General features: G+C 48.0%; 2 protein-coding genes across 2 annotated transcripts; both read left to right on the top strand.

The window, feature by feature from the left end:
- Positions 1-5,260: 5,260 nt before the first annotated feature.
- LOC104581254 (60S acidic ribosomal protein P2A) lies at positions 5,261-6,982 on the top strand. Its single transcript, XM_010241573.3, has 4 exons — positions 5,261-5,416; positions 5,886-5,974; positions 6,316-6,542; positions 6,740-6,982. The coding sequence occupies exons 2-4, from the start codon at positions 5,887-5,889 to the stop codon at positions 6,764-6,766; spliced, it is 342 nt and encodes a 113-aa protein (XP_010239875.1). The 5' UTR covers positions 5,261-5,416; position 5,886; the 3' UTR covers positions 6,767-6,982.
- A 5,967-nt stretch (positions 6,983-12,949) lies between these two features.
- Positions 12,950-16,502, top strand: LOC100834670 (serine/threonine-protein kinase D6PK). The gene is made up of 3 exons (XM_003579644.4): positions 12,950-13,290; positions 13,464-15,164; positions 15,374-16,502. The coding sequence occupies exons 2-3, from the start codon at positions 13,654-13,656 to the stop codon at positions 16,227-16,229; spliced, it is 2,367 nt and encodes a 788-aa protein (XP_003579692.1). The 5' UTR covers positions 12,950-13,290; positions 13,464-13,653; the 3' UTR covers positions 16,230-16,502.
- Positions 16,503-16,893: the final 391 nt, after the last annotated feature.

Here is a 16,893-nt window from a genome sequence, read left to right as displayed (position 1 = left end):
TGAGCACACTCCCTCAGCAAAGTTTCTGAGGAGGATTTGCACACCGGACAGGTACTTTCAACTCTGACATGTTGCCCGGTGAGAGTCGCATAATCGGGCAAAATGCCACGCAAAACTCGCCGCCAAAAAACTCGTACCCGCGGTAGAACATCAAAGACCACAATTGCTTCCATTGCTCTCCTGTGCACCAAGGCTAGAAACTGAAGCAGACCCAGCTTGTGCATCTTCCAGACGATCCCGATCTGACACCAAGTTTCGATACGCCGATCTCACTGTTTTCTCCCCTTGCCATGCACACCAATCCTCTCCCGCACTAAGGTGCAGAGGGATTTGCATAATTAGGTTGGCATCAAGCGCAAGAAAAGTACTTCGAATCCTCTGCACATCCCACTGAAAGTCAGGGGCTCAATCAAGTCGTTAACCAACCCAATCCCATTATCCTGTAACCTGCCGAGTGGCTTCATTGATATGGACCCCGGGATCCAGCGGTCTTGCCAAACAGATACAGATAAACCATTCCCGATCCTCTTAATAAGACATGTCTCTAGCGCTATACGGCCGGCCAAAATTGCTCGCCAAGTTTTCGAGGTTGTTCTTGGCGCTTCAGCAGCCATGAAGTCAGAGTTGTGAAAATATCTCCCTCGAAGAACTCGCGCACACAAGAATACGGTTCCGAGATCAGCCTCCAACCTTGCTTCCCCAAAAGAGCCAGATTAAAAAGTTGAAGATCTCAAAAACCCATACCACCAGCAGTCTTAGGTTTCGCAATTTTCTCCCAAGCTAGCCAGTGCATCGGCCTCTTGTCCAGCGATCCATTCCACCAAAAGTTGGATGCAAGTGATGTCAACTTCTGACACGTCCTTTCGACGATAGGAAGCAACTCATACTATATGTCGGCATGGCCTGAATAACCGCCTTAATAAGTACCTCCTTGCTGGCTTATGAGAGTTACTTCTCTGCCCAACCATTTATCTTACTTCGTATTCTTTCAGCAATATAGTCAAAAGAGCCACCAGCGAGTTTTCCAACTTCTTTTGGCAAACCAAGATATTTTTCAGTAAACGCCTCCACTGGAATATCTAGCTCCAACTTGACCGCCTCCCTTGTCTCCTCAAGAATGCCCGGGCAGAAGAAAATATTGCTCTTTTCTCTATTCATAAGCTGCCCTGAAGCTTCATTGTACATCTGAAGAATCATGTTCAGACGCCTCTGATGAAGATCAGGCTATCTTCTGCAAAAAGGAGATTTGTAATCCACGGCGACCGGTTGCACACCCGAATGCCTCGATCAACAAAACCACCGGTGTAATTATTGAGAAGAGCTGTAAGACCCTCTGCACGCATGAGAAAAAGGTAAGGTGATACTGGATCCCCTTGTCGGATCCCCCGAGTAATTCCCCATTTACTTTAACTGAAAAAGGAGCTGACGAGATGCACTTCATAATCAGCTTCACCATTTTCTCCGAGAAACCAAGCTTGAGCGTAATTGCCTCAATAAAAGGCCATTCAACACGATCATATGCCTCCATCATATCAAGTTTAACTGCACAAGTACCCTGTTTAGCTTGTTTCCTTCTCTTCATGGTATGAATGTTGAATAATTAGGTATTTTCGATGAATATTTAATCCAGAAAACCATGGCAAACATCATGTAGCAAGTTCATCCATGTCTTCGCAAGAATTGAGATGTGCGACAAGTGGATGGAGATGCGGAATGCTCTCGCCAAGTCCAAGGACGCCCCCCGTGACTCAAAAGCCGCTCCTTCGGCGGCATCGGAAGGCCGGCCCATCGGCACAAGAAAGGCAAAGGCGGCGAGGGATGCCGCGACGGCCACGGAGCGCCTCTACAGACCAACGCCGCCGCACCATCCGCGAAGAGGGAGGAGGTCGCGGCGTCACAGTAGGCGACGGTGATCAAGAAGCAAGATGACAAGCTCGAGATCCTCAAGGCGAACGTTGTGGCGAAGAAGAGACGGGAGGACTAGTTGATCTTGACGTGCGACACCACCGGCATGGACGCCGAGGTGAAGGCGTGGTACGATTGCCAACGCAGGCTCATTTCGGCCGAACCGAGAGCGCCGGCGTCATCGACTCCGCCATCGGCACCCGACACAACAGCACCGGGCCCCTCTACGCCATCACCACCCGAAACAGCTCCTCCGGCCACTTCTGCACCACCGGCGAGCTTGGACGTGCCTTCAGCTCCGGCGGATGACGATCAGGCCGAGTGATTTTATTTTATTTAATAGTTTGATGTTATTTTGTTCGCCGAGACTTGTGATCAATTTGGGCGATTTGGTGATTTGGGCCAGCCTATGAAGTGGCGGCAAAACTATGGTTGAATTGTATTTTTTGGGGGCCGTCGTTTGGGGGTGCGGCTGGGTCGCGGCTAGGCCTCAAACGAAGAGGGTAACAGGTAACAGGATTCAGAATTTCAACTCATGTTATGTACTACATATAGTTGATATTGGTGAGGCTTTTAAAATTGTTATGTACTCCATATAATAGGTAGAGATAACTACAAAGTTGGATTAATTCAAGATATGCAAGGAGTAAAGGAAATCTACAATTGACATGCTCCTATCAAATACGGAGTAACACTTACTCACACTCTTTATCTTGTTACTAGTGCTGATTTGAAGGGGGAAATATCATGTGAAAACGGCCATTAGGTGAAAACCTGAAAACTCTCGTCCTGAGCCGTTGGATCGAAAATTCACAGCCCAGATCTAAGGCAAGATTGGAACCAACAACTTAAACGTGATTTTACATTAAACCTCCTGTCTTTTGGTGATGATTGGTACTCTCAACTGCACAACAAGGAAACGAGAAGCGACGATCTGTCTTCCAATCGATCTTGACTTTGTGAGATCCATGCGTCATCGTCAACCTCCAATCGAGCGCACTGGAGCTAGGAAGCACGGGTACGTTGATACGTATCGGATACGCGATACGGGGATACCGCGATATGCCAATTTTTGAAAAACATAGATACGGGGATACGTTTCTATGTATATGTTAAATAATAAAAAATATAGAAAATAAAGATTTTTATATGAGAAGTAGTCAAAAATGGTACTGCATTGCCAGATTGTTCCCCAGTTCTCTGTAGTGCTCGAGCTCGAGCTCCCAACTAAAGCTGACGCTCATCTTGCCATGGATGACCTGGGCTGAGAAAGAGAGAACTGGAGAAGATAAGTCAAGAAATCAATCAACCATTCTGCCCGAACAGAGAAGGGAGATTGGTAGGATAGATCGACGACCGATGTGCTTCTTCTGGTGTTCAGTTTCTCGTATCCCACAAGTATCGGGAGGTATTCCTCACGTATCAGATATTTTTTTTAATTATTTTAGATCGAAAAATAATCCGATACGGCAAAATACGTTTTGGGAGTATCCGGGCGTATCCCGTATCCATGCAGTATCCGATACAAATACGCCGGTTCAGAGCCGTATCCGTGTTTCGTAGCACCGGAGCGTCACCGCACGTCTTCCTTCCTCTTTGACGACCCCCACAACGCGCCCTCTTCCACGCCGTCCATAAATCCCGTTATGTAGCGCGCGTCCACCGCCGGCCACGTTCAGGCACACTGGGCCTTCGTCAGACGCCGACGGGCGGACGGAGCACTCGCCGGACGCCGGCCGTGATCGCCCGCCTTATGTCGACCTCGAACGTGACCACTGTCCCTTCGCCGACCACCTTCTAGAGTACTCTCCAGCCAACACAAGTTCAGATGACATCAAGTTCAGATAAAAGCAAGAAGACAACAGGTTCAGCTTCGTCATCGCCTGGGTCAGCGTCGCGCGTTTCCGGTCGCGTGGGGCTGGTGCCACTGCAGGGAAATCAAGCCGACTTGACGCCGAGCCATGGGGGCACCGTCGAGGCTTCTATCTCTCCCTCGTGGCCTCGCCTAGTGCACCGCTGGGTAGTAGAGACGGCATTGCGGAGGTCCAGGTCGACGGGCCATGTTGGTAGTCATCACAGAGAACTCAGCGCCGCCGTCGCCCGCGCCAGCACCTGGAGTCAGGGCCGCCCGCGCCATCACCTGTAGTCAGGGTCGCCGCTGCCGCGGCGTGGGGTGAGCGTCGCCGCCGCTAGCGGTGCGATCCCTTCGTGGAGACACTACGGCCTCTAGTCGCCGTTGCGCGCCTGCGAAGCGGCGCTCCAGTTGGTCGCTGTTGGGACTTCGCCGGTGGTCTCCAGTCAGCTCCGAATTGGGGATGTAATGGGACGGGAGGGGTGAGGGAACGGGGATTCCTACGATGCATTGTAAGCGGAGGTAACATCAGGGGAATTTGTGTAAAATCGTCTTTAAGTTGTTGGTTCCAATCCCACCTTAGATCTGGGCCGTGAATTTTCGATCCAACGGCTCAGGACGAGAGTTTTTAGGTTTTCATCCAATGGTTGTTTTCACCTGATATTTTCCCGATTTGAAGACACCCCTGAGTGTAAGAGATAGTTATGTATGTCCAAGCTGTGGATCATTTTACTCCAGTTTCACAAAATTCTAATGGAAGGTTCATCTTGGAACTTGAAAAATTAACCCGCTTGTAATCACGAAATGATGGTATGATAATACATGTAGGACAAAAGGCATCACCACCCACGTTACCTTTCAAGCAGTGTGACCTCTGACTGGAGTTGAGTGACTCTTTCCTTTGCTTCTTCAAGGGGCATCGAGAAACCCAGTTTATATTCACTATCCTGCAGACGCCCCCTTATTTCCTTGTCCTGTAAAAAAATAAGACAGGAAATAACAATCAGCTAAACATGAAAATGGATTTGAAAGCTGCAGCTTCAGGTGGTAATATAACTGACCCTTTTTTCAGCACATTGTTGGTATAGCACAATTTCATCTTGGCAAAATGGCTCAATATCATTGATTTGCAAGCCTGGAGGGCGCTACCTACGTTTCAGACTGTCAGCCGTCGGCGTAGTGCCGGCGGGTATATCTAGCACCGGACCTCGTCCGATTAGGCCGCGCTTGTCGTGGCAACCAACCAACGGTGCGCTGGGGAGAAGCGGAGGAACGAGGAAGAAATGGTTTATGGCATGGCGTACTCGTGGGCTTTCTCATGCCACGACAAGACCAGGAGTAACGGTTAATGGGCTTCGAAAAACGGCTAAAAAGCCCATTAAAGTTGCAAAGTTACAACTCGGCCATGTATTTAGGCACCCAGGCCCATAATTTACTCCTCTATCAGGAGGCGTCGATCGGATTTATCAACGGCTGGGACAACAGGGGCCGGACCAATGGCAGAGACGGACGGTGCAGATCGCAGCCCGCCGCAGTCACAGGCTATATAAATAAGTTGCTCCGCCGCTCCCACGAGAACCCTTACTCGCAGAAACCCTAGAAGACCACTCGATCTCTCCGCCGCCGCCGCGCCTTCAGCTCTCTCCCTCTCCGATCCAAGTAACGATTCTAATGCCCTTTTGCATATCTCGTTTCTATGATCTTGTCACTAGTTGCTCGTAGTCACGGGGTTTCGAGTTTATCGGAACATTCTACTGGAGTAGTTGATTTGCAATAGTTTGTTGGCGAGTATCTTGGATCTCATATGCAAGAACCCATTGCTAAGAGCCTAAGACATGGCCGGCACCAGTGGCATAGTGGGAAATTGTATTATTAATATCTTGCTTTCTCCTCAGAAAAAAGATGGCTTCCATTACGAGCAGATAATTTCGCTTCTTGAGCGGATTAAGAAAGAACACTATTCTTTTTGGCTGTTCAGTAGTTTCATCTAAGCACTAACGTACACTAGCGTCACCTTTAGTTATGGATTAGATTCTGGGATAATTTTATTTATCTACTGTTCTATCAGATGTTTGAAGAATTCCGGCTATTTACATTTGCTGAATATGTTCCTTTGTTATTTGGTCAGGATGAAGTTCATCGCTGCCTATCTGCTTGCTTACCTGTCTGGCAACTCCAGCCCCTCCGCAGAGGACTTGACAACCATTCTGGAGTCAGGTAATTTGTCTAACCAACTAACTGAATCTTTTTGTAAACAACAACTATTTTATTTATTGTTGGGACACACATTAGTTAAATCATGTTATTTCATTGAAATATCACGGTAAACACTTGTATGTTACATTTGGACCTGTTAGATTGATGGTATTAGTTGCTCTGTGATTGGGTGTTAGTGTTACCATAGTTTGGTCAAGTGAGGATTAGTATTTTAATTTGCAGTCAATGTATCAATTGGTTGTTTTCATTCCATTTTAGTGATTGGTATTTGAGTCAACATTAGCTATACGTTTTTTGTATATTGTAGTATCTAATGGTAGCCATACTTCTTTATATGGCAGTTGGTTGTGAAATCGACAATGAAAAGATGGAACTCATGCTGTCCCAAGTGAAGGGCAAGGACATCGCTGAGCTCTTGGCTGCTGGCAGGGAGAAGTTTGCTTCAGTTCCGTCTGGTGGTGGTGGTGTAGCTGTGGCAGCTGCGGCTCCTGCCAGTGGTGGTGGCGGCGCTGCTCCGGCGGCTGAGAAGAAAGAGGAGAAGGTCGTGGAGAAGGAAGAGAGTGATGATGTAAGATCTCTATTCCCACTTATGCCCTTTTTAGCAATATCAATCATTTTTGATAAATATTCAGATGTAACCTTGCGGCCCATCAGTATTGCTGTCTCCTGATTGCATTTTGCTTCCCATTCTTAATTTTTTTTGCTGCTGTTTGGTTCATTTCAATGACAAAAGTTCTGACAATGTATATGGTCATCTACTTGCAGGACATGGGCTTCAGTCTGTTCGACTAAGTATTTCGTATCTTCACTATCAGTTTTTGGCCAGGAAACTAGAGTCGATGATGTTTTAGCTTTTCTTTAGCTGAGTTGTGAAACACTGGAAAGACTGTTTTGATGTGTAACTCAGCACGAGGTTGCTGGTTTGATTTACTGGTGAACCGTACCTTTGCTATCCGATTTTGCTACTTTATTAACTTGTTTTGCCAATGTTCATTGTGGGATTTGCTCTGTGGTATTCCTTAGTCCTGTTTGGCAAGGGCCTGTTTTGTTGTAATGTGAAGACCATCTCTGATCTGGCAAAAAATTCAAATCGAGAAGAAAATGCTACTTGCACTCCCTCCGTCCCACCTTAAGTTAAGGGAATTAAATTTGTTCAAATTTAGATGCATCTATATCTAAAAAGCGTCCAGATGCATATAGGAATATAGGACGGAGTGAGTATTCAGGTTAAAAATCTTATCTAACACCACTGCTATGCTTTGCATACGCTTTCTTAAGAAAATATGCGTAAGGGTAGTATAAATTTATTGGTTGAAGTAGGATGGTCAATTTCGAATTTGTCATCTGAAGGAACACCCTCTTTCAGTTGTGGACTTGGTGGTATGACCGACTCTTCTGTTCTTCATGATCATAAGGCATGTTCAGGCAGTTAAACCTCTTGGCTGTTTCATCAGGAGTACAAGGCAAAGCAACTAAGGTATTAGGCCGTTTGGCATCTATCAAAAGCAATCCTCGTCCAAAAATTGGCATGACCCGTGGCATTAGGCCGCTATTTTTACGGAACTACTATTAGAATGACTAGTAGTGAGATCAACGTTTGAATTGTGAATGATAATGGCTTGGCTCACGGATCGTACTTAAATTTGTCTAATTATGGATGTATCTAGTACCATATATACTGCAGATATTTCCGAGCACAGGTTGACTCTTCTGCGCGAACGTATGACCTGTCCTTGTAGTTAACTCTTATGTGGTCTGTGCACAAGCGGACAATTGTGTGGCATTTCAGTCCAATGTAATGTGTCATCTACAGGCTTACAATTTCTTCTGAACTTCTCTTCAGAGTTCAGACCTCGGGGTCGCTAATGGTTCTGAGTTCTTTTTAGAGTAAAGGCACTCGGCCTTGTTCCAATTCATTGAAATGAAGCAACACAAACGTTAAGGGCTCGTTTGGAACGCGGGTTTCTCGTTGGAATTTCATGGGATAGGATTTTCACAGGAAAAAATTCCTTGGTGCCCTTTGGAACAAAGGAATAGGAATCTGGATTTCAAAGGGTTGGGTTCTTATCCTTCACGTTTTGCAGGAAAAAAAAATCCACTCAAATCCAATGGAAAGAATCCTGGCGGGAAAACGCTTCGTCGCGCACCTCGACTCCTGCGTTTCGCTCGCTCGCGCCTGCGTGAAGACCTGCCAAGACCCCGTCCTTCCTCTACAGAGCGATAGAAAATTCAAAAGCCGGCCTACCAGCGAATGGTGTCCAACACGCCTTGGTCAAAAAAAAAAAAATGGTGTCCAACACGCACGGGGACCTGCGAACTCTGGCTCATGGAAACAGCAGCAAGCAAGGCTCGCTTCCTAGCAGAATTTGACGAGAAATTCTTGTTGCCGTCGGCATGGTTAGTTAAATGGAGTCAAATTATGTGTACGTGTTATGATTCTATTGCACAGATTTCTTGCATATGGCTAGCAAATTTGATTTAATTTGCTCTCTTCATTAGTAAGATGGTTAATAAGATTCCTCAAGAGACCAACTTGATTTGATTTGAAGTTTCCTGTACTTTTCCTATCCCGTATTTCAAATGGCTAATCTTTTCCATTCCTGTGTTTTCAATCTTCATAGGATTTGTGAGACATGTCATCTCAGTTCCTGTGTTTTTCTATCACCGTGTTAGAGACCCAAAAGTGCTACTCCTAGTTAAAATCTCGGTTACAGACCAAAGAGGCCAAAAGCATTCAGAAAATAACGCCGACTAGCTGGCTGGGAGCATCTTCAAAGATCAGCAAGATCCGGACAGAAGTCTCTGCAAACTGGTCTCATTGTCATCGAGGGATAACCTGATCAACAAGCTTATAATAAGTGATGTTCTTTGTCTGATTGTTTCCAGTCATTTTTTGTTTACGAAATTCAGATTCCAAATACCAGGCAGCGAGGAATCCAGGGAGCACTGCTGCATCGCGAGTGGACAGGTAAGGCAGCCGTATTATTCATGCTGTTCTTGGATTCTCAGGCATATGTCACGGAGATCCAATATAGTCCGCCCCCACCACACCATACTCCCATAATAGTTGTGCACAGCAGCATCATGATTCATTAACGTAGTTACACAGTGCTTTCTGTTGATCAGAGCTGCCGCCGGCTGCGCGATTTGCCGGCCTGAAGCACGTACCGTCCCCCGCTGCAGTTATTACTCCGCAAAAGACACTTTTACAGGGACGGGATCAATTAAGCCGCAGTTACTCGTAATCACGACAGCCAACTCACGCCCGTAATAAGCAGGTCCGTCCAGTACGAGCGGCTCATCAACGTGTACTGCTCTTGCACAACTGCACCATCCGAGTCGCACGGATGCAGCTTTCCAGCGGCCGTTTCTGGCCGTAACGGGTTTGTTGATCGGTCCAGTCCGTGTGTGTGTCCGCATCGCGGTGCCTTGTTGTGCTGAAACCGTGAAATTAAAGGAAGGGCCACGTAAAAAGCAGGATTTGACAAACGACGAACAGTACTGCGATTATCAGCAGCAGCAGCTCGATTAGAGTAATGGCGTGGGGGTTGTACCGATGGATAGATGAGCAAAAGGCCGACTTTCCCGTGATCTAGGATTTGTAGGTGACTAGGTGGAGTACTTGTACTAGTATTGAGCTATTGTAGGGTGATGTGTTTGTGTTGACCTTTCTGGCTTGACAAGAGCGACTGCTATTCATCCACTCTTACAGTAATAGCAGTAGGTTCAGTTATACTAATAGATGGACGAAAAACTACTCCTAATTAGGATCTAGAGACAGGCTACTATGTTTCTTTTTTGACCAAGAGATAGGCTACTGTGTTGATTGAGGGTACAGCCCACCAGCCGCGGAAAAACTTAGACGCGGAAGGAACATTTTTTCTTTTAAAACTAATAGAGCGGGGGTGCACCGAAGTGAGTGGACACAGTCCCCTCTCGCTCAATGGATCAAAGCTCAAGCTCCCAATCGAGTGGCTACAGCGATGTCCAGATAGAATATATCTGCACTCTTAGTCCTTCGGTTAAGTCGCTATACATCAAAATGATCCCGACCGCCGCACCTGGCCTGCCACGATCATCAGTGGATCTCGGCGCAGGCCGCAGAAGCGTCCAAAACGAGCCGATAGGAACGAACCGTGCACGCAGCACCTAGCCGAGCAGGCGATCGAGCCCACGAGTGCGTGACCACCGGGGCCGGCTGCCGCCACGTACTACGTACCGAACCCAACGGATGTACATTGTGGTTCGCGATGATCGTCGTGTCGACCCCTTCTAATTTCTAAATGGCGCGGGCTTTGGATACCGCTAGTTCTCCCCATCGATCGGCATGTGGTTGGTGGCTGCCGAGGGTGCGTGCGTCTTGTCGATATCTCGTTTCCCTTCCATCCCCTGCCTTGTGCGTCCCCTGTTTTTCTGTTTCGCTACAAATCCACGCGCGTGCTACTTCGGTGTTGAAGCGGACGCAGGTGGGGGACCTGCAGAAGCGAGATTGTAACTAAATGGTCGCCGGTTTTGCCTCGATTGACGCGGTGGCGCCTGTTATAGAGACACTAGACTGGGAGCCACAACGTTTCATATCTCGGAGACAGCCGGGACCAAATGCGACGTGACGATCCATGTAGGCGTCGTAGATACTATAGCTTTGGCTGGACATGGCGCTGTTCATGATGTGTACGTACATTTGCCGAGCGCTCTTGCCTGCTTAGAGTTGGAGTTGTCAAAACACATGAGTACACGTAGTCTTTTCGGAAATTCCAACTTACAAGCACGATCTATGGTCTTAGCTACTGTTTGCACTACACAACGCCCATTTTGAACCATGGTGCGGAAGGTTACGTGCTTAACAAATTTAACTAAGGTGATTAAATTAGATGCCAACTTGGGCTTGGGGTGGTTACACCGGACTGAAGAAAATCCATCCGATTGTGATGACCGAGGTCGTGCACACTTCGACCAATATAGAACTGTTCCTCCACAGTACATTTGATAACTTATTTTAAGGGAGTACTACTCACTGCTCGTAGCGTGCTGCTGCTAGAAAACAATTATTTACCAACTGCAAATCGCACCAAACAATCACTACGTTTCATGAATCCTGCACTCATAGCCTGCTTGCGTGCACCTCATATGCGGAGCCTTTGTCTGCATATGTATTTGACAACATATGTAAAAAAAACCGTGTATTTTAAATTCCCCCGCGACAGGAGGCACGTAACACAGAGCATTGCATCATGGGCAAGCGGATCCAAAGTTGCTGCTGCTGCTGATAACATATACAGCATTCAATTCTAAGGAAACCTAATTAGCCGAATCTCCACACAAGCGCGCCCATGAACTCAATTATCGAGCGGTGCGTACTGCCTGTACGTACTCATCAGTAGATTGCGAGAAGAATAGAGATCTCTCCCAATGGACCCTCCCCGATCTTTATCCCTGGCATCTTTCTAACGGAGACCAAGTACCGTAGTTACTCCTGCTTGCCGTCTCGATCTGGGGAGCTATGCTTGCCTTGCTGCTGACTGATGTTTGCCGCGGCATGGTGTTGGCCATATGAATGTGCAACGCAGATTGAATGTGTTGTGATACGGCCCGAACCGAGGCAGGGACGAAACCCACGCCCCACATGTCCGTTTCGTTTAATTAATCTCGGCAATTCGTACTTGCATTGGAGGCTTGAATACACGTTTTTTAGGCGCTGGAGAGAGGATGCTGTCGGGTTTAATTCAAAAGCTTCCGGAGGGAAAGATCCAAGGAACGGAGAGCGTATGTACGGACTACAGAGCGCTCGGTTCTTCCGTCTCGGCGTCTCCTCTTTTCTTTTTCCCAGGACGGCACACAGCGCAGGTCTTTTGCGACGGAGGAATTTAACAAGGGGTGCACGGCGAACCGGCAGCAGCACGCAGAACGCTACCGCCGTCGGCTGTCGTCAGAAGGACAACAAAATAAAAAGGCACGCCGATGATTTTCGAAGCGAAAACCTGCGGTATTGCCAGAGACGGTACATTCGTACGCGCGCGCATACATATGCAGATGAGATGGCAGCAGCAACTCTCCCGGCGGCGTGACATAGCGCAATTTGGGAGGGCAAGGTGACACTGATACCGTCATCGTTCGGCCAAGGGATCACAGATCACACGACGCGGCGCGTGGACCAAATGAATGCGAACGGGGCGGTGCCGGTGTGCACCGAAACAAGGCGAGCACAAGACGCCTGTGTTGTGATGCGGCCGGCCCGGGGGCACAGTAGCCAGTGGTACGCCCCAGTGCACCACCACACTACCACAGTACTACATCCTCCTCTGCTACCGGCCGTCACGAGCTGACTCTGCCGGTAACCAACCACCGCTGCAGCAAGGCAGTATTTTTTTTCTTTCTTTCTGAAAAAGCAGCGGTCAGAGTAACGTGGAGCTGCTCCGGGGGTCAGTGCTCAGCAGTGATCAAGTGGTAACCACGTGTCCTGGCAACGACGGCAACGGCAGGATAACGTAACGCTGTTTGACATGACTGATCACGCTGTCACGCAGGTAAGGAAGGTTACGGCACAGTCAAGTCGCGTTTATGCGCGAATAGGAAACTGATTCGATGCCCGTTTCATTTTTCATTTCTTTACTTTTTTTTTTCCAGGCGCGCGTTACAGTATTTGTCCGCTACACACAAGTAAACTCCCAAGCCGGAGCGGAGTTACTGCTAGTCTCCCTAGGCTTGAATCCGAGTCTAATTACAGTTTGCTTTTCGCGTCCCGGTCGTATTCTTGTCGGGCTCTTCCTTTTGCCCGGTCGCTCTTCGATGGTTCATAAGCGTCGATTGAGAGTGAGTGATAATATGATAATAAAAACTAAAAAGAAAAAGGAAAAGGCCGTAGCTAGACATTCGAGACGGAGACACGAAAAGAGGGTGAGGAGAGAGACGCGAGAGGGTGCGTCGCTGCACTGCAAGGAGGATTAATAAATGGCGGCCATAAATAAAGAAGCGTAAATCCTAGGGTGCTGCGTGGGGGCTGTTTTTATTGGTTTGCGGTGGCTGCCGTGGTGGAGAGAGAAAGGCACCGCTGGAGGGGAGTGTGCGTGAGAGGGGATAGGAGAGGGAGAGCAGCTTGTGTTCGAGAGAGAGAGAGGAGCGGCATCGAGGGCGGCTCTCATTTCGTCGTACTCTTTTGCTCCTCGTGATGTGCGCGCATTGCTGCCGCCGCCGCTGTTCAAGCTGAGTGCCATTTGCTTCTGCACCCCCGTCGCTTTTCTTTCTTGTCATACTCGTCGCCGCTCCTTCAAAACCCTAAATCTCATCTGGGTCGTTCTCGCCGCCGCCGTCCTCCGCTGGTAAGATTCTCCCTGTTCTGAGTTCTGACCCGCCCCAAGCTCCAGTTTTTCTTGAGATTTCTAGGCTTTTTTCCTCCACTATGTGTCTCTAGTGTTGATAAGGTTCTTTCTTTTCTCTGAAAAAGATGATTTCCTTGCATCACCTGATCTAGTTTGTGCTTACTCTCTTGCAGAGACCCGTTGTGATGCCGGTTCTCGATCCGGGAAAGCTGCTTCTTTCGTCACCAAACTGGAGGCACTACCGGTCCTAACTTGAAGCGCATCCGTTGCTGTGCGGCCTCCACCCAGATGCGGTTTTTGGTCGCAGAGTTCTGCAAGTTCAGGCTCTAGGAATAGCTCTGAAGGTGATAGTGCTGGAGAGGAATGGGTTCTTCAGGGTGCTCGGAGATAGTCGAACTGGTGGATGAGACTAAAGATGCCCGTCCAGGCGGGGTCACCCACCTGAGGGTGAGGGTGAAGCCAGTGGGGCAGGAGCATGGGGAGCGGTTGTGCTCGGTGGAGGATGATCTTGACCGGCTCCTCAGATCGATCAATGCGCGCACCTCGGCCCGGGCTTCTGGGCAGACAAGCACGGATAAGAGGCTTATCGCACTCGGGAAAGCGCCGATGTCAAGCTCGGAAATTGTGGAGTCTGTGAGCTTGAAGCAGGCCCTGAGGAAGATGTGCATCTCCCAGGCCTCGGAGATGGCTGCCATGAAGAGGATGTCAAAGCCCACAGCTGTGGTGAATTCTTCAGAAGTTGGGGTGATTAAGAAACTTCATACGACTGTCGTGGTTCAAACCAACGAGGAGCAGGATGAGAAGAATAAAGTGACAAAGGCGTTTGTTTTGCCTGAGAAGGCTGCAGTAAGTTCACCGGTTAAGTCAATTGGATCCAGTAAAAAGGTGCAGAATAAGAGCTCAAGTAACAAACATTTGCGATCAGCATCTCCAACCAAAGCCAAGGTCCAAAAAACTAGAATTCAAGATGTGATCAGTAACAAGTCATTGGAGGCAAGTGAAGATCCATCTGCAGGAAGAGCTGTGTCAAAACAGAGAAAGGGCAAATCTCCAAAAGCATCTAGCCCACGGGCTGTTCCAGTAGGCGGTTCACGCCTGGTGAGGCCAGTCTTTCGCAACAAATCCTCCACTAAAAAGAAGGTTAAACCTGAACCAGCTGCAGCAGTGGCATCCCATAAGCACTGCGAAGCAAAATGTTCCAATTCTCGAACTATTAAACAGCAGGAGGACCTTCAGGATGAACCCAGAACTCCAATACCGACCAACAAGAAGGACACTGATAGCTCTATCATCAGTGCTGAAGGAGCTGATTTTGGCAAAGGATGTGGTGTTGGTGGGACCCTTGGTTCAAAGCCTGGTGAGTTGTCAAGATCGAAGGAAAAGGGGGAAAGCTCCCAAAGCTCGAAGAGTAGCATTGGTGACTATAGCACAAGCACAAGCATCAGCGAAGATAGTTATGGCAGTTTCAGTACTAATGGCACCAGACCTCACATGTCAAAAGATGTGAGATGGGGAGCTATAACGCGTGTTGCAATCCAACAAGGGACTCTTGGACTGAAGAACTTCAAGCTTCTCAAACAACTTGGCTGTGGGGACATTGGAACTGTTTATCTAGCTGAGTTAGTGGGTTCAGACTGCATGTTTGCATTGAAAGTCATGGACATTGAGTACCTAATAAGCAGAAAGAAGATGCTGAGGGCTCAAACTGAGAGGGAGATACTGCAAATGCTTGACCACCCATTTCTTCCTACCCTGTATTCTTATTTCACGACAGACAATTTGTCTTCCTTAGTCATGGAGTATTGTCCAGGTGGTGACCTGCATGTCCTAAGGCAGAAGCAACCTACTAGATGCTTTTCAGAAGCTGCTGCTAGGTACGAAATTACCGTCAAGCTATTTGTGGTGTTCTCTTGATGACCTGATGCATTTAAATTCACCATGATGGAGCTGCTTTACACTAACTAAACCAAAATCTATTAAGCTAATGTGCTAGCATATTTTTTTAACGTTGCTAACAGAAATTTCTCTGCTGCTTGGTTGATGAATTTTGGCTGAAGCTCGTGTTCTTGCTATGGGTTTGCAGGTTTTATGTTGCAGAAGTTCTCTTAGCGTTGGAGTACCTCCATATGCTGGGGGTCATATATCGCGATCTGAAGCCTGAGAATATACTTGTTCGTGAAGATGGGCACATCATGCTCTCTGACTTTGATCTGTCCCTGAGGTGCTCGGTAAGTCCAATGCTTGTGAGGTGCTCATCGGTCGGAAGAGATGAGCCTCCTAGGCCTTCCGGGCCCTGTGCAGAAAGCTGCATTGATCCACTGTGTATCCAACCAGCCTGGGCCAATTCCTCTTGCTTCACGCCTCGGCTGGTATCCTCTACTCCTGCCAGGACACGGAGACCCAGAGCTGAGCCGCTAAAGAAACCATCACTTCCGCAGCTTGTTGTCGAACCAACTGATGCAAGGTCGAATTCATTTGTTGGAACCCATGAATACCTTGCCCCAGAGATTATCAGGGGAGATGGCCATGGCAGCTCAGTTGACTGGTGGACTCTTGGCATCTTTCTCTATGAATTGCTCTATGGGAGAACACCTTTCAGGGGACCTGGCAATGATGAAACACTTACAAATGTGGTCTCACAGGGGCTGAAGTTCCCAGATAGCCCAGCTGTGAGCTTCCATGCCCGTGATCTGATCAGAGGGTTGCTCGTGAAGGAGCCAGAGCATCGGCTTGGCTCGACAAGAGGAGCTGCTGAGATCAAGCGGCATCCCTTCTTCCAAGGCCTGAACTGGGCCTTGATCCGTTGGACTGCGCCTCCAGAGACCCCGAAAAGCATCGACACCTCAACCCTTGTGGCGTCGGTGGCACGCAAGAAAAAAGAAGGCAAGTGTCTCGAGTTCCGGCTGAATGGAGATGACATCGAGTTTGAGCTCTTTTAGTGGTGGCAGTAGTAATATTGGTAGTACTTTGTATTCGGAAGAATATCCATACCATGGTAGCTAGAAGTAGTAGTCCCACTCTCCTCCCCACTCCCCCCTGCAGTTCTCTGTTGAAAAATGGGTTATCAGTTGTCATCTGCCAATGTTAAGATGTAGAGTAAGGTCGGCTGTTGTGCCTGTAACTTTATTCCTTGTTAATACCACCAGATATCAGATCATATCATCTTCCAATGTTGGGATGTAGAGTAATGCCTGCTGCAATTTTCTTCTTAAGGCAGTCATGGGCTTGCAAGCAATTTGCAACTGATGGAACGTGCTGTTGTGCTGTACTGTATGAATCAGTAGTGCGTCCCTGGGTAGCATCTGGAATAAGCCGTTACTAGCTATCCTAGTTGCTAAATTGTTAGTGCTGGGAAGTTGTACAACTTGACTCAAAGCAAGGCCGAGCAACAGGTTATTTAACATGTATCCCTGTTGGTACAATAAAGTTGGGAGCACGGATTCAGCCGTTATTACGGGCCTGACGTCTGTGTTGTTGTTGGAACGTACACCAGTGTGCATCAGTTACTGCCTGGATACCACCATTGACCGTTTTCCATTCTGGCTAGTACTCCGATGATGTGCTGCGGTGTGATGATTTCAATGCTGCGTAGAATCTCTATGT

Source organism: Brachypodium distachyon, chromosome 5, assembly GCF_000005505.3.
Source record: "Brachypodium distachyon strain Bd21 chromosome 5, Brachypodium_distachyon_v3.0, whole genome shotgun sequence".
Lineage (NCBI taxonomy): Eukaryota > Viridiplantae > Streptophyta > Magnoliopsida > Poales > Poaceae > Brachypodium > Brachypodium distachyon.
This window is presented reverse-complemented; position numbering and strand designations above follow the sequence as displayed.